This window comes from Lolium perenne, chromosome 1 (genome assembly GCF_019359855.2).
Source record: "Lolium perenne isolate Kyuss_39 chromosome 1, Kyuss_2.0, whole genome shotgun sequence".
Classification (NCBI taxonomy): domain Eukaryota; kingdom Viridiplantae; phylum Streptophyta; class Magnoliopsida; order Poales; family Poaceae; genus Lolium; species Lolium perenne.
This window is the reverse complement of record NC_067244.2, coordinates 248,503,403-248,521,123: the sequence shown is the minus strand read 5'-3', so window position 1 is coordinate 248,521,123 and position 17,721 is coordinate 248,503,403. Positions and strand designations below refer to the sequence as shown.

Below are 17,721 nucleotides of genomic sequence, written 5' to 3'. Positions count from 1 at the left end.
GAGGCGAGTTCGCTGGTGGACGGTGCCCCCGGAGTAAATATAGACGGAGAGCGGACGGGCGGGGGGAAGAGGAAAGGGAGAAAAGATAGAAACTCCGGCGCGGTCGCGGTCGGGTTTTGGTCGGGTTCGGCGCGGGCGGCCGCGTGCGTGCGTGCGTGCGTGCGTGATGGGCTGTGTGTATGGTCCGGTCGTCATCCGCGCGGGTCAAATGGCGCCACCGCCGTTTCTGTGGCACAGCGCAAGGCAGGCGTGTGCGTGTGGGCGGATGGTAGACCACGAGTCCGCGGGCGTTTTTCCCGTGGTGGTGGGTGGACGACACGGCCCGGCCGCACCGACGGAGCACGGGACACTGGCGGCATAGTGATATAACAGGATTCCGAGACTGCGTGCTGCGGCTGTTGTGAAGAGTTGACGCCAAAGATGGGACCTAGCGTGTGTACTTGCGCAACCAAATCTTTTTTTTTTTGGAAGAAATCCACCAATGTATTAATAATCATCAACATTAGTACAAATAACCTAAAAAAAAAGAAAAGTATAAATTGGTACTCGGACCACCTAGCGACGACTACAAACACTAGCACGAGCCGAAGGCGCGCTGCTGTCCTCGCACTCCATCGCTAGAGTCAGTCAAAGCTTATCATAGTAGAGCTTGTTGTAGTAGACAAACGAAAAGTCGTCGTGCTAAGGTTTCAAAGGACCAGCGCACCAGAGCAGCAATCATCACCGCCGGCGAGGGACCGTGGTCCGCCACACCTCCAAGGCCCCAAGGCCACCGGATGCAGAACGGATCAGCGGTATTGCCGGTGAGGAGGACGGAACCCTAGATGGGTTTTGTGCCTTTTTGTGCGCAACCAAATCTTTTGGGTGCTCATCACTCATCACGACGTATGGACGCCTCTAACACGTTCGTCAAAACATCGGTTTGGTGAAAAAAAAACTTCCATTTTATCTATATAATATTGTGGCACATTGGTTGAATCACTTATTTGTTCGGCAATTTAGTTGTGTGGCGACGACTTGTGTATGGTTCCTGCCTTGTATGTTAACGTGTTGGAGAAAACCGATGTGAACATTGGTACTGAACCACTCGACGCTTTCGAGAACAGTATTGATGTTGAAGAGAATGAGATCAAGGGGGAGGGGGGGAGAGGAGGCGTTAAAAGTGACGGTGCCAGAAGGAAATGCATTAGAACTAGCAATTACACGGATTTGGATGATATCATTCCGGTGGTCTTGGTGGTGATGTTGTTGATGTTGGTGATCACCCCATGACCGGTAATAGAGGCGGCACATTGGCTCGTGATAGTGCTCCAACTAATGGCAAAATGCTCATATTTTTCCATTTAACCACCCTGATTTTCTGCCAAGCTCCACCACTGCCCGTCAACGCATATAGATAGTGAGAAATAACTCTGCTAAAAATTTCTACTGAAGGTACATGCACATAGTTAAGACCTTATTTCAAAAACTGCAGGAAGAATAATGCAATGTGACCGAATTTAGTAACCCTATGAATGGATAGTAGGCACCACCTAATAAAATACAGATGTAAATTATTTTCATTAAGAAGCAACTAACATATGTAAGATGAAAACGGGTAGTGTAGTTCATCTGCATACTGTAGAGCAAGCTGCAAAACAAACCCTTAAATCCGTATCACTTAAGTTATCCATTACGGATTTGGGGATTTACTCTATCATAGCTCGCGCGGCACTGTTATGCGGTTACCCAAATTCCAAATATCCGGATTTAGATTACGGATGATCTGCAAGCGTTTTTTTTTTTTTGCTAAACACGGTACAGATGTTGACGCTCACACATATGTACATACACTCACCACCATGAACGCACGCACACCTACTCTATGTGCACCTCTGAGAGACTAGGTCCAAGAAATGAATCACGCTACCCTTATTAGCATCTCTAAGAGATTAAGTTTAAAAAACTGATCTGGTAGGTCTTGAGATTGACAAAATTACTACGAGCGTCTTGTTGTCGACGGAAACGTCGCCTCCCACTAAAGAATATTTTATCTTACAATGAGACACTAAAGTGTTAAATCTGGAATTTAAATTCTTGTGGATTTGAGGTACCAATGCCCTTCTAACTATCTAACCATATTATGTACAAAAAAAACTATCTAACCATATGTTTGTTTTCAGATCTGCAAGAGTTGTTGTTGGGTTCATGTTTGGCCTTTTTTAAAGGTGCCAGCAGTTTTGCCGTTTCATCCATCCAGATATCTGTATGTACTGACTGGATCCAGCACATGTTTTTCTTTCAAGCGGAGACCAATTTGCCCAAGTAAACGAAAAGATACACAGCACCACTACCACCACCCAAAGAAAAAGTAATCGTAAAGATATATCAGCAGCAGTGCCAATTCATAACGGACGGCATCCGGCCGACCAGATTTGCATTTGCGTAGAGTAATCCGAGTTGACAAGTCAAAGCCACCGCCGTTGCTTATCCCATCACCCACTTGCGTGCTTAAAATACTCTAGCCCTAACTCAGATCTTTTCCACTTGCGTGCGTCCAGCGACAGATTAAATTACTTTAGCACTACTATCTCATCAGATCTTTTCCACTTGTCTCCTAATCTAATCCCCAAAACCACCAGGCGCCGATTCCTGGCCGGGAGCCGGTCGGCCTCGCGCGCGCGCGCCACCACAGAATTGCTGAGGTTCATTTCTCGTGGATGTACTACTTTAACTTCCCTGCGATTTCGTGACGCGTGAGCGATTCGAATGGGACGCCACGGTGGCTGCGGATAGGCACGCCACGGCGGAAAGGAACCCGTCCAGGAAGCAGATGCCACCCAGGAAAACGGGGTTGGTGGAGCGCTGACGGGGCAGCCGTCGCCTCTGCCACACGAATTCTCTTGTGGCGGCCGTTGTTTAGGGGGACACGGTGGCCACTGGGCAGGTCCAAGTGGCTGGCCAAGCCCCGTCCATCGCTCTCAGCTCGATCGGTCGCCGTCGAGGGCAGGAATCGGACAGGCCAATTATTTGGAATCCGAATCGTGTCCGGGAACGGAGCTGCGCACGGCCGTGCATCTGTGCTTCTTCGCGTGTCTTCTGTATTCTTGGCTTCGGTTCGCGGCTTTGTGGCTGGTGATACTTCTAGGATGTATGATGGCGATGGCGATGGCGATCCTCTGGGTGAGTCGGGTGACTGATACGGCACCGAGGAAGAATTTTCCATGCTGGTGTGCTAGCGAGTTAGAGCATCTCTACCACATACAACAAAAATTGGTTAAATCCGTAAAATTATTAACGGTTATAGTTTGGCAAATTTTTTGATAATGGGAGCTTTTATTACTTGAATAAGCAATTACACCCGACATCTGCATGCACACAACCGTTAAAAGTTTTCTATGTATCCAAAAAAGGGAAAAATGCGGAATACATATCGAATCCCTTGACGTAGTCTCCAATCGTGTAAAAAACCTCGGTAAAGAGATTGCGATTCTCCAACCGCTGAAGAGGCGCCACAAACGGAAAATACCGGTACATCTCTAGATAACCTGCAAGATAGAACATTTTTTGTCGTCAAAGATTTTATCATTTCTACATAGCCATAGCGTCTAGATAACTGCAAGCGCACCCATCCTAATAAGTCTTTGAAACCTTAAATCAATACCATGAAGCCAATTGACAAAAACATAGGCAACACTAGTCGGAGCATAAAGGCTGGAAGCTACTTAGATGATCGACCATATAGATCTAGCAAACCAACATCGGAAGAACAAGTGTTTAATAGTCACATCTTGATGACAGAAAACACACCGAGTACTTCCATGCCAGGTCCGCTTAACAAGGTTCGCTTTGGTGAGTATAACCCCATGACGAAGATACCATCCAATCTTTTTTTGTTTTTTAACGGTATTTTCATCTTTCCAATTTTTCTGTTATTATCAACTGGTATATCTGATTGAAGGATTGCTTTGTAAAGAAAATCTACCGAGAAAGCGCCATTGGCATGTAGATTCCCCCGAAACTCATGAGGTGCATTCGATAGTTGGATATCCTCCAAACGAACTAGTAACGAGTTCCATGCAACTAGCCTTGGACTCATCAAATCCCGTCTGAACGTCACATCTGGAGGTGAGGTAGTCATTAGAGTAGCAATGGTATCACTTTTGCGACGAACAATACTATACAAGCATGATATTGTTCACATAGGGGGCATTGCCTAACCAAATATTCTCTCAAAATCGTATCCGTGTTCCATCAGTTTTGGTCAAAACAAAAATGTGTCCAGAAGCTCGTAAATTCTTTTACGGGCACTCGGAACACAGACTCGCGATCCTTGCATGTGCAGTTTCGAAGGCAAAACCGAGTGTAATTAACAGGTCTTCGTAAACCACTCAAATCTCGTTGCTGCACTTTCACCCTGAAACTCGCAAGAAATTTGCCCAGAACTCGCCTCCCCTTCCCCCACCCCCCCCCCCCCCACCCCCCCGCTGCACACCGAAATTGACCGCCACTGCCGAGGCGAGGCCGGCAACTAGCGAGGTGGTGGCGAAGAAGGGCGGGGTAGCACGGTGTGACTGGCGGGGGGTGGGCGCGTGAGCCAGCGGGGAGCGGTGGTGGGCGGGCCAGGCGGCCGGCAAGGTGGCAGGGTAGGGCGAGCTCAGGTGGTTGCTTGAGGGAGAAGACAAAAAAAAAGTTGATGGTGGCATATTTTCGAATATGTTGTTTTATAGTTTTCTTTTATGTAACAAGATTTGCTCTACGCGATACGTCTTTAGCCTTTAAATAAAGTTCACCGCGTCATGAACTCTTGTGTTTTACAGGTTGTGAAATACGACATCTACTAGGGGTGCACTTACTTCATCCTCAAATTATTTGGTCAGATCCTTAAGGCGTCTGTGTGTGTTGCGTTTCCTATTTGTTGACGAAATGATTTATTCGATACAATATTCCGAGCAAAAAAAAGGGGTCTCCAATTTACACGTGAATCATGTTTGTTTTGTTGGTTGTCCAACAAATGTCAAGATAGCGTGAGAGCATCTCCAGTCGCGTCCCCCAAACCGTCCCCCAAACCGCGCCGGATTGAGCGTTTGGGGGACGTGTTTCGTTCGTGCCGCGTTTGGGGGACGTCGCTCCCCAGTCGCGTCCCCCAAACAAAATTTCGCAAATTTTAAACTTAACTAGATTCGATTAGATTCGTCCAAACTTACATAGATTCGAACGGAATTTGACTAACTTTAAAACTAAACCTAATCTAGAACCGCTTGCGGCGGCCGGAGGCGTCGTAGTACTACTGGAAGTTGTACATCTCGTCGGTGACGACCTCCTGCTTGACGCGCTCGTCGACGGGCTCGTCCACGGGCTCGTCCTTCACCAAGCCGCTTGGTCCTGCCTCGCCGTCGTCGGTGAGGTCCACCAGCGGCTTGCCGGAGTCGCGGATGGACATGGCGATCGCCGCGTCCAGGTCGCCCCTCCAGGCATCCTTGTCGTCCATGGACGCCAAGAACGCCGCCCGCAGCCACAGGCGATCCTCGGGGTCGCCGCTGGCGATGAGCGCTGCCGCCGCCGCTCGTACTCCGCCGGCGGCGCCGCCTGCGACGCTTCCTCCGGCTCCTCCTTCACCTCCGGCTTCGGGATGAGGAGGGCGCCGCCGCGCCTCCCTTGCTGCCGCCCGCTGCCGCTGCCGCCACGCCTCGTGTTGACGGGCGTCGCCGGCTCCTCCTTGACCTCCCGTTTGGGGACGGTGTAGGGCGCCGACCGGTACGACGAGGACGGCGTCGATCGCGCCGGTCCCGAGGAAGAAGAGTGCGAGGAGGACGAGTACGTCGTCCTCCTCGGCTGCCATTGAGGAGACGGCGGCGGCGACGATGGCATCTCCAGCCTTGGAGCGCCGTTGCGGAGGCCGCGGATGACGTTCTCGAGGGTGCGCCCCGGAACGCCCCCGAACGAGCGCGGCCTTCCACTGTTCCAGCTGTTGGGGCCGCCGACGAGGTTGTCGGTGCTGTGCATCTCGACGTCGTACTTCGCCTGGAAGTACGACGTCCACCAGGCGTCGTTGTCGTTGACCGCCCATGTCGGATCCCTCCGCTCCTCGGCGGTGAGTTGAGCCCGACGGGCCTTGATAGCGTCCCTCCATTGGTCCGTGCGCGGCTTCGGCGGCGGCGGAACGCCAATGCCGTTCACGGCCATCTTCCAGCCGCCGCTTAGCGACCGCATGTCCGGCGGGACTGGATACCGGGCGTGGTACAGCGCCCACGCCTCCGCCACGGTGAGGCTGCCGCGGCCAAAGCCGTTCGCCGCGGCGATCTTGCGGGAGGACGAGGTCGACATTTTTTGAGCGGCGAGGAGAAGATCTGGGAGGGGGGAGGCGGCGGCGACGATAAGGATTATGTGCGGCGAGAACTGCAGGGCGTCTTAAAACAGCGGCGGCAGCGGGTGGTTGCACACAATAACTCCGGCGCGGACGGCCACGCGGCCATGCACGACGAGACGCGTCCCTGCGTCGCCTGGGAAAACAGGGACGCCATTAACGTCGCTTGACCAAAGGTAGGCGACGGGGTTGTAGCGTTCGTGTGGGGGGGACGGGTCGGCCCCGCCACTCCACGCCTCGCTTTCGTTGTGTCCGGCGTCCCGGAGCGTCCACAATGGGACGGGGACGGGCTCGGGGCGCCGGACACCGTATCGGGCCGCGCCGGACAAAAATGGGCTTTGGGGGACGCGGCTGGAACGCTTTTTTTGTCCGGCGCGTCCCAAATCCCTTTGGGGGACGCTTTGGGGGACGCGACTGGAGATGCTCTGACCACATCCGTTCCTGCTGCTTTAAATGTGGTATGGGTAGGCGTACTAATGTGGAGATGGTGTAATCCATGATTTCACGGCCAGGGTTTCAGAAAAGTACAGCTGAGGTACGTAAAATTTTCAACAAGATCACGAATTTTGGAGTACCCAAATAATGTGGTTGTTCTATTTGAAAACCCTTTGCCAAGATTCTATTGAAATTCGAGATTTTTTTAAAAAAATTGAAAAGTGAAAACTTCCGAGCGACCGCGTTCGATCAAGTGGGAGCGGATCGTCGAAAATGTTGCCCAACGAACTGGATAAGAGTCGAGCCGCGTGTCTTGTGAATGTTGGCTTGGCAGGTTTGTGGATATGTTGCCTGTTTAGATGAGTACGATACTGCTGGCGACGCCTGCTTTGCTCCCTAATGACTGACTGGTGATCAGTGAGTGATGCGGTGTTGTCTGCTAGAATGGTGCAATATCATCTACTGGTGTACATGCGTACGAGATGTGCACTATTTCCTGCCCGAAATCTCCCTGGATGCAAAATTCAGAGCGAAACTAGAAATGGGCCGGTCTCAAAACCTACACGTGAATCACGTTGTTCAGTTGGCAGTTGGCTATCCAACCAACAGATGTTCGGTTCCGGTCGACCAAACGGTCAATCGGTCATGCTGATGCTGTACGGGTCTTACGGACATCGAGTACGTTTGACGTCCTAGGACGCGTGCCCGTGCGTGTGGTCAACTCCGTGTGTTTAGCGTTAACCCCGCAATTTCCATGCGGAATTAGGCGTGCCTTGATTGACAAGATTGTTGACAGTGTCTGATTGTAAGACTCGGACGTGTAAACTGCAACCGCAACACGTTAATGCAGATACAAGGGTCAGCATAGCTGCATATGACCATATGCTAATTAATCAATCAGGGATTTTGCTTCGTCCATCTCTTATGATGCTACTTTACCAACGCGTGAAGACTAGCTGAGGCCGAGTAGCGAGTACCAATGTATCATACGCGTGCTCGCCTAAACACGTGTTTCTAGTTTTCGAACGGGTAAGGTCAAAGGCCTGGAGTTGTTTGCCCGTCGGATCTCCTGAGGTCGATTTTCGTGTTTGTTGGTGTAGTTTCATGTCAGTCTCTTCCGATCTACGGTTGTTATCATTGGCGATGGTTACTGCTCTGGTTCTTTGGACCTTAGCACGACGACTTCCCGTCTGTCTAATACAACAAGCTCTACTACGACAAGCTTTGCCTGACTCCAGCGATGGAGGGCCGAGGATAACGGTGCGCCTTCGGCTCGTGCTAGTGTTTGTAGTCGTCGCTAGGGGGTCAGACTGCCAATTTGTAATTTTCTTTACTTTTTGGATTATTTGAACTACTGTTGATGATTATTAATAGATCGGTGGATTTCTCGCAAAAAAACTCAAAGGCCTGGAAGCTCCATTAACCACGGACTGGTACAAAGTTACAACAAGGCCGCTAAGATATAGGGCAAAAGCAGATAATGCTACAAATTTTACGGAAATTGTACGGACCAAAAATGCAGAAAATTGTGATCAGCTGGTCTTCTACACCACATCTGGGTGACATCAAGGCCTGGGTACCCGCGCCGTCGCCGGGAAACAAACCAATTGGAGCGACATTGGTCATGGATCCCATGTTGAAGTTGTGGAAGATCCTCTGAAGGTGGAAGAAACGATGAGGAAAGATTGAAGCTCCTTGGTTAGGAATGGTTCCAGTCACCATGGATAACTCCGGCGCAAAGCTACATGTGTATGTGTTGATGTGATGAACTCCGATTAACTCTGTTGCTTCTAGAGTGCACGTCGAATCTTGCACTCGACCACCCTACCGTGCTCCGGCCTCAGGAACCCTACCATCACTTCCTCTCGTCTATCATCACGACCACAAGGAGAAAGAAGATCCCCCCCCCCCCAGATCTAGCATATCCGAGCATGACGCGAGAGCCTTGTTGTAGAAGAGTAGTTGTCGCAACTCGCCATCTTCGTCCATCGGAGCTTCGCAAGCCACCACCTCATCTCCAGCGCACGTTTGAAGGAGCTCACGAGCTTTAAGTGCGGCAACCTCGATGATACAATGCCATATTAGCACGAAGGCATACCCTAGATATACATCTAGTATGTACATGGAGGATTCGGCCTCTCCTCTCCTAATCACTCTGGCCGGCGAGGCTGCTAGAGGAGAGGGAGAGGGGATCCGGCGAGTTGGAGGTGACTCTCAAGGAGGTTTTCCGAGAGAGAGGAAGGGGGAAAGGAGCACAATTTTCGATATGCACACCTAAACACATGTTGTGATCTCATATTCCTCCAATTGTTTTAGGCATGTTAAGTTGTCGATGTAGTATGTAGCATTTACACTCGGAGAAGTTTATTTGGCCTTGTCATGATATCGATGTGCCTATCCGATTTAAAATTTTGGAAGCTGGACGATTATTCGGCTCTTTTGAACGACGGAGTATATCTACGTTTTGAGCGATAGTGAAATCTCAAATAAATATTGGGATTTATAGAAGTATGAACAGATGAAAGGATGTTCAATAACTATCACTACGATCAACTTAAAAATAGTCACTCATCAAAAGAAAAAGGCCATTGCATGAAGAATGACCCAACAAGTGATTTTCTCACCAATCTTGACATCCACGAGCGCGATGAGATGACATGTGCGTGCGGGCATGTGCCCTATAGTTTGACCCGGATGTTCTACCGAAACTTGTTTCCTGATGTATTTAGAGCATTGCCGGAGGTGACACAGACCATAGGATGTGATGAAACCCTACATGGAAATGTAAAAGAAAAAACCTGCTTTCATCTTAGACGACCGAGGCGAGTCAAACTTTGGCATGCATGGATGGAAAGGCACAAGTGAACCTCGTGGAGAAGGGATTTTGCCGAGATGAGCAATCACCATCGACAACAGCCTAGGAGTGTCTTCATGAGGAGTATATGCGATATTTTTTAAACATAAATATGCGATATTTTTAGAGTGTATTTTTTGTTGTTGTTGCTAGACGGACTGAGATCCAGTGCCCTGTCCATTACAAGTCACAGCGTGCCCCGAGCCCTCTAATCCACCGTTCAAATCAATCCAATGGACAGCAGCAGCAAGGCACAGGTCAAAGCAGTCAATCCCCACGCAGCAGCCAGAAACGAGCGCAGCCCTTCGTCCTCGTTCTTACGCACAGCTCTTGGGGCAGACCGGCAGAGCTTGCTGGTCCGGCCGCCGCCGCTGCGCCCACCTCCGGCGACGAAGGAGCTCTCGGGGCGGCACACGCAATCTCCCTCCGCCTACCTCTAGCTGCGATGAAGCACCGGAGAAAACGGCCGCGACGAAGCGCCGGAGAAGACGGCCGCGACGGCGGCCTCCGCCCAGAGCTCCACATGCTCGCTCCTTCCAACTCCGACGGAGCACTTGGACTGCATGCTAACGCCCCGTCTGCCCTTCCTTTCCGCTGGTGGATGGGGATCCAGCGCCTTGCAACCTCACATGAACGAAGCAAGAGCAGCATAACTGGAAAAACAGCAGTTCAGTTAACACTCACAGCAGAACATGTTTGCAGTTTCAGTTTACCAAAACAACATCAATTTGGCAAAAAAAAATTGAGCACTGTGACAATATACCTCAGCGTGTTAACAGAAATCTGGGAAAATCTGGGCAATAAATGAGCAACATACAGATTGGAGCAACATACATACAGATTGGAGCAATATACGTATTGAGCAAGATAGAACCTGGGCAATACATTACAAAAGTAAAAGATGAACAATTGAAATTTAGGAATCGGCAGTGAATTTGGTAGCATGTAACACTCAAATTCTGCCAGAATAATCTGTTCTTACATAATCATTCAAGAACATAAACTAGGCCAATCTACTTGTACACTTAGGCCACAAAAAGACTATAGTTAGCCCCATAATCCAAAATACTATAGTCAACCCTGTCCAAAATACTACTCAACCATGTTACTAATACTATCTAACAAACTTGTACATGCTAGAATATATCTTCACCATGTTCACCATAAACACCATAAGGAGGAGCTGTCAAGAGTTCTGTGTAACTCATAATCATGCTACAATTTTGAAGCTCCACATTTGCTCTTTTATCACTGCCATCCTTCTTCTCCTCTCCAACTTTGGGCTCAGCACCTTCATGTTTCTTTTGTTGCTGCAATAAAAGTTATAATAAGTAGATTAGGGATGAAGGGTAACAACATATCATGTAAACATTGCTACATACCGTTGCTCCTTTGTTTTTGGGTGCAGCAATTTTCGTTGGCTTACGCTTCCCCTTTAGTAACTTATCAAGCCAAGTTTTCTTTCTCCTTAAATTCTTTGATTGGACCTCTCTTTTCTTGAGCTTTGCTGCACAAAGAATCTCATTTGTTTGTTGCACATTTGGGTCAATATTTTCTTGATCATTGCATGGCTTATTCGTAGCATTGGTAGTTGCATTGAGTTTATCTTCTATTTGTGGACGAACACAATCAAGTGCATTTTCTAGCATCATACAACACTCTTGAGAGTTGGCTACTTTATGTGCCAAACTATGAAATTTGTGAGACAAATCCTTGTACCGAAGTTGAGCTTCCAACTTTGGATTTTCTACTACATTCCTTCCATGCCTATCTTGTATGCTTCCATTGCGCGCTTCTCTTGTCCATCTCTTTAATATATAATGTGTGGGCAATGTCTTTATATTCATCAAATCAAGAACTTTGAGACCATGTCCACATAGTATTCCTGTCCTATTGAACATCCCACAATTACATGAAGCTGTTTTTGTCAAAGGATCACCAATCACTATGCGCTCATCCTCAAACTTTAAATCACCATGCAAATTCGCAATGGAAACCGCATATTTGTTATCCTCATCCAAAACTCTAGTGCACGCAGCCATAGATCTTTCATATTCACCTTGGAAAGCTTCAAAAATAATTGGGGTGTACTCTTTGCTTGCTTGCACCAACATAGGTGTGTGCATCTTGATTCTTGGTATGTTCTTCCTTGCTTCAAATTCAGATTGCAATTCTTGTGTTCTTTTTACTTCCACTGTCCTCTCAAAATGCATCAAGAACCGAAGAATATGAAAATCTGATTTCAAATGGTTTTTCAATGAATTGTTGAAGCTCTCACTAAGTTGTGTACTTCTTACTCCCAAACTGAACACATCTCTCATATAACACTCAGCCCACTTTTCTTTCAACTTGTAGATACTATCTAACCAAGTTTGTTTATGCACTTTATGTCTCATATTGTCAAATGCTTCTTGAAATTCTGCTTTGTCCTCATAGCCATACATGCATTCACCAAAATCTGTGAGAATATGTGACTCTTCCTCTTCATCTTCATCTTCCCCTTCATCTTTCTCTTCACCCCTCAATGGAGATAAATGTTTGACGGCATTTTGCATTATATGGAAGGTGCACAATCCATGATATGATTCCGTGAAGACTTTCCCTATAGCTTTCCCCATTGCGGCATCTTGATCCGTATAAATAGTTCTAGGTTTCCCCCATTATGTGTAGCTAGAAAAGTCTCAAAAAGCCATACAAACGAGTCACATGTTTCATCAAATAGGAGCGCAGCACCAAAAATGGTGGTTTCTCTAAACTGGTTGAGCCCAAGAAAAACACCAAAGGGCCGATATTCTTTGTTCGTGCCAAAAGTGGTATCAAATGTGACAACATCACCAAAGTGTGCATAGTCAAGAACCATTTTAGCATCAGCCCAGAATATGTTGGCTATATGATCCTCACAATCATGCTGCAATTCATATTGGAAAGAGGGGTTGTCGACGATCTTGTCATGGAAATACTTTAGCATACTACCTGCCTGTCCAAAAGCCAACTCTCTCTGTCGTTTGCTTCGCAAAAGATTCTTTTGGTCACGACAAGTGTAGCCAAGGTTAAATGGTCCACCAACTCGACGACAAGCTAACTCATGTGCAGCTTTGGGCATGATCCCAGAATCCTCAGCGGCTTCTATTTCAAAAGCTTGTACTTCGGAAATCTTCCTTTGCGATGCCATCAAGTGGCAGGTTTGTGGCAGTTGTAGGTAATGATTATGTTCCAATTGAAGATCCGTGACTTCATAATTATTTCCCACTCGATCCAATGTTATAATCATCAGAACTTTGCAATTTGTTCTTGTTTCAGCTCTACTACGCTTTGGCACATGATCCAATGTTAAGCCTTTTTTTCGAATACCTTCATTCGAACAAACGAATCTGCATGATGATATTCGACCATCTAACTTGCTTACATGCTTGTTTCTCTTCCTCACATCAAAGCCTGCACGACCTCCATATGCAAGCCAAAACATCCAAGCTTCATCTGGATTTCTGAACCTCATACCAACCCGAGGTATCCACTTCTCAATTTCTCCCATTACAGAAGACTTGCAAATGCACAAAATAACAATTTTTTCTCAAATTGCATCGCACATCACCCCAATCAGCAAAATAACCTGTCAAATACAACAATACAAATATCATACAAATCCTCACGCAGGCTACCTGCAGTATTACAACACAAGATCTGGCATAAACTATTTAGGCATATCATTGATGAACCTGAAACAGTCTATATGCAGGACAAAAAAAACCTACTGAAAACAGTCCATATGCTGGACACAAACATTATGAATTGACCAACCATGATTACCCATGATTACCTGCAAGATTTGTCGCAGAGGGGAGTCGTCGGCGCCGGGCGGACGTCGCAGGGCGGAGGGAGTCGCCGGCCCAGAGCGGAGGAGGCCGCCGCGGAGGAAGATCCCGTCGAAGCGGGCGGGGAGGAGGATCCCGCCGGGACGGGCGGAGGGAGCCGGCGGCAGGAGCGTGCTCCCCTCCTCTTGCGCCGGCGGCGTCGCACAGCGGCGGCACAGCTCTGCCCGGGAACGCCCGCGCAATCTCCTTCTTTTCCCGCGTGTCCCTCGATTTTTTCTGCGCTCGTTTCTGGCTGCTGCGTGGGGATTGACTGCTTTAACCCGTGCCTTGCTGCTGCTGTCCATTGGATTGATTTGAACAGTGGATTAGAGGGCTCGGGGCACGCTGTGACTTGTAATGGACAGGGCACTGGATCTCAGTCCTTGCTAGACACGCCTTTTGGTTTTGAGAGTACTTGATTACCGTGTGTGTTTTAGTACAAACCTTACTATCAAATTCTGACATGCTTTTTATATGCTTGCGATTTGGTTTTCTTCCCCTTCCCCAAATTAGCGTGACCATTTTTTCTTGGGTTCATTAGATATATGCCAGTACAATTAATGCTTATTTGAGAAATGTCACTACAATTTTCATCTTTCAAAATATGTCACCTTAATTCTCAAGATTATTCGAAAAATGCCACTCTCAGCCTTCCAAAAACGCCCCTGTAGTGGCATATTTTAAAAGATGAAAATTGTAGTGGCATTTCTCAAATACGCAATAATTACAGTGGCATATATTTAATTAACCCCTTTTTCTTCCACTTCTGCAGAGTGAAAAAAAAGGTCTTCCAGAGAAGGACCGCGCTATGGGCCAACGAAATCATTGTTTCTCTGCAAGCGAGCAAATCAGGCCAGGTAAATGGGCCAACTAGCTCACGTGGGTTCGTCAGATCAATCATTCCCACTCGAACAGTACAAATCGGGAGTCTGGAATATTTCAGCGAGCGGCACCCACGCCACCGCCGTAAGAATTCGCGATGCCGATCTGCCCGCCGCCGTCGGAGTCCTCGGACTCGGGGAGCCGCGCGTGGATCTTCCACAGTCTGGCCATCGGCGCGGCGGCGGCCGCCGCCGCTGCCGCGTACCTGCACCGCCGGCCGCGCGGGTTCCGCACCCTGGCGGTGGGCGTCATTCCCGCGCGGTACGCCTCCTCCCGCTTCGAGGGCAAGCCGCTCGCCCTCATCCTCGGCAAGCCCATGATACAGGTCCGTCGTGCCTACACACCGCCGCATTATCCTCCGTGCGTGCGTATCTATTGCTGTTGCTTCGCGTGTGGTTTTGGTTCTGACATCTTGTCGGCGCATCTTCCTGTTCAGAAAATTGGTAGAGTAAAGTAGGTTCAAGTTGTTACTGAGATTTTAATGGGTGTTTCGGGAATTCTACTGCAAATCTTGTTTACTCATGTTGGGCCGTCATATGATAAGAAATTGTCTGAATGACTAAGAAAATTTACAATCACAAGAATTAGCTGATGGTTGCCCATTCTACTGAACATTCTTGAATGGTTGTTCAAACCTTCAGATAATTTCTTAACTTGGCAAATATTGTGTCAAGGTAGTAGTTTTCAGGATGACATGGCACCTATTACTCTTAGACTATGCTCAAACATGAGCTATGTTTCTGGCAGATCAACATGAGTGAATGGGGAGAAAGGGACTCCAAGTTAGCTTTTTTATATTCATAACGAAATGGTGGATAGTGTGGTAATTTTTGAAACTTCGTCAACTAAGAAATCAGGGTAGTCCATACATTAGTTTACACTGGTACTCTACACTAAATCATCCTCAAACTCACCATTACCATCTTGGCTCTTTACAGAGAACCTGGGAAAGAGTAATGCTAGCAACTTCTTTGGACCATGTTGGTAAGCAGCATTCTAGTTATCTATTTTATTTGTAATATATTTTAGGTAAATCGTTCCTGTTGTATGCATTCTTAGCTTCAAGTCAATTTATTTCCCTTATTGTCTTGAACACTCGTGTTGTTTCTCTGTTTTATGTGCTACTCCTAGAGATGCTTCTCATCTCAATCTGCAGATACTTGCTTGTAAGTTTAACTTTGTCGGCATTTCTTTCTGTTTAATGTATAGTTGTGGCAACGGATGACGAAAAAATTGCTGAGTGCTGTAGAGGATTTGGAGCTGATGTTATAATGACATCAGTATCATGCCAAAATGGTAAGGCTTCAGAATTTTGTATTGACGTATCTTTTCATGATTGTTTGGTGACCTCCTTATTTACATGTTGGATGTGCTATAAAATGTAGGATCTGAACGCTGCTGTGAGGCACTTCAAAAGCTTGGTAAACATTATGACATTGTTGTCAACATTCAAGGAGACGAACCACTTATTGAACCAGAGATAATAGATGGTGTGGTTATGGCACTGCAGGTGGTTATGAAACTCTAATTTTGCTATTTCAAATAGTTTATCTGAAGTGGTTGCCATAAAATCTTGTGAGTGGATTGTGATGATCTGAATTTTGTACCTTTGTCGTGTTGATTGTATTGGAGTTTCCGCGTTGCCTTTGGCCTTGCATTTCTATTTATTCCTTTCACTTGGCATCTCTTCTTAATCGATCTCTTTTCTTTGTATTTATCATGTGCTTCAATTTTATTTTCAGCGAGCTCCTGATGCAGTCTTCAGCACAGCTGCCACGGCACTAAAACCAGAAGATGCATTTGACACAAATCGAGTGAAGTGTGTTGTAGATAACCAGGGTTATGCAATATACTTCTCAAGAGGGCTGATGCCATTTAACAAGTGAGATACTAACATTTATCTGAACTCTTTAGGTTACCTGGTTCTGACATATTCTTAAATTTTGAATATTTCAGATCAGGGAAAGTCAATCCTAAGTTTCCATATCTTCTTCATCTTGGGATTTCGGTAAGTTATCAACCCTTCCTTCGGACAATTGCTGTTGTAGATTGTACATTTGTTGTGAAGCTTTCTCAGAATTAATGCTTTGGCCTTTCATATGTAGTGCTTTGATTCGAAGTTTCTGAAGATATATCCAGAGCTTGCACCAACTCCATTGCAACTAGAAGAGGACCTGGAGCAACTTAAAGTTCTTGAAAATGGCTACAGGATGAAGGTAGTTTTTGCTTATAGGTTATAGGTTTTATACAGAAAAATAAGATCCTATCCATTGATGCTCCTCTGCACATTTATAGCTGCAGGAAAACTTTAGGTTACTGAATCTTATACTGTTGCAAGTCCTGCTTTAAAATACTCTCTATACCACTTATAAAGAATGTCGTGACTGCCGGTTGTCAGTACAATGGCATGTGTAAAACTGTATTTTTAATTGATATTTAGTAAGTAGTTGTCTAATGATACTTTGTATGGTGTAATATATATATATATATATATATATATATATATACATATATATATATATATATATATATATATATATATATATATATATATATATATATATATATATATATATATATATATATATTCACTGTTACAATCTGCTTTGTCCTTGTTGGCATGCAGGTTATCAAAGTGGATCATGATGCCCATGGTGTGGATGCACCTGAAGATGTCGAGAAAATAGAAGCATTGATGCGAGCCAGGAACATTCAGTAGTGTGCAAATATTAGAAAACGTCGAGAAACCTTTGGTTGCGGTATGTAGTTATCCGGTGATCCAGAGCTACGGAATCCTGAAGACTGAAAGATGCTATCCGAGTGTGTAAATCAGGAGCCTTTCTGCTGCATCCGTGAAACTGTGCATGTATGAGATGTCTCGTGTGTGTCTTTGTATGCAGAAACCTGCGGTTTAACCTCTCGTAGCCAGGTTGTATCAGCTTGATGGGCCGACAAGATGAATAAAAGGTTCCACTGTCAAAAATATGAAATTTTTCTCTGTTGTTTTTTGGCATGTGAAAAGTCTCCTGAGCTCTTGCATCCTGCTGCTTGGCATCAAGACACCGTACATCTCAAAACAACCTCACTGGCTCTAACAATCATCCAGAACAGAACCACGGTCATATCGATATTTCCCGGCAGCTACCTAGTGATAATGTTTTCCACGCAGAACGTCGAGTCATTCACTGATCTATACACTGGCAGATGACGATCTATCTGCGCGGAACAACAAACTAGAATGGGGCCGGCGCCGGGCGCAAGCGCATGGCCATTTGCGATGTGTTTTGCAACAGTGTAGTTACTCAGGTGCGTGTTTCGGGCCAATCCTATACACCGACCACGTCAATGACTAC

The 17,721-nt window shown here is 46.7% G+C and overlaps 1 protein-coding gene and 1 pseudogene across 1 annotated transcript; one reads left to right on the top strand and one right to left on the bottom strand.

Moving 5' to 3' along the window:
* Positions 1–10,071: 10,071 nt before the first annotated feature.
* Positions 10,072–13,191, bottom strand: LOC139834967 (protein FAR1-RELATED SEQUENCE 5-like; annotated as a pseudogene).
* Positions 13,192–14,393: 1,202 nt separating this feature from the next.
* Positions 14,394–17,381, top strand: LOC127327549 (3-deoxy-manno-octulosonate cytidylyltransferase). Its single transcript, XM_051354328.2, has 8 exons — positions 14,394–14,693; positions 15,307–15,352; positions 15,578–15,664; positions 15,754–15,878; positions 16,111–16,250; positions 16,325–16,376; positions 16,474–16,584; positions 16,995–17,381. Exons 1-8 carry the CDS (start codon positions 14,466–14,468, stop codon positions 17,085–17,087), a joined length of 882 nt encoding a protein of 293 aa, XP_051210288.1. The 5' UTR covers positions 14,394–14,465; the 3' UTR covers positions 17,088–17,381.
* The last annotated feature ends 340 nt before the right edge of the window (positions 17,382–17,721 follow it).

Excerpts from the sequence above, each read along its gene's own strand:
- LOC127327549 (XM_051354328.2), top strand. The coding sequence starts at position 14,466 with ATGCCGATCTGCCCGCCGCCGTCGGAGTCCTCGGACTCGGGGAGCCGC. Across the intron at positions 14,694-15,306 it reads TCGGCAAGCCCATGATACAG|AGAACCTGGGAAAGAGTAAT; the intron begins GTCCGTCGTGCC and ends GGCTCTTTACAG. Across the intron at positions 15,353-15,577 it reads AACTTCTTTGGACCATGTTG|TTGTGGCAACGGATGACGAA; the intron begins GTAAGCAGCATT and ends TTTAATGTATAG.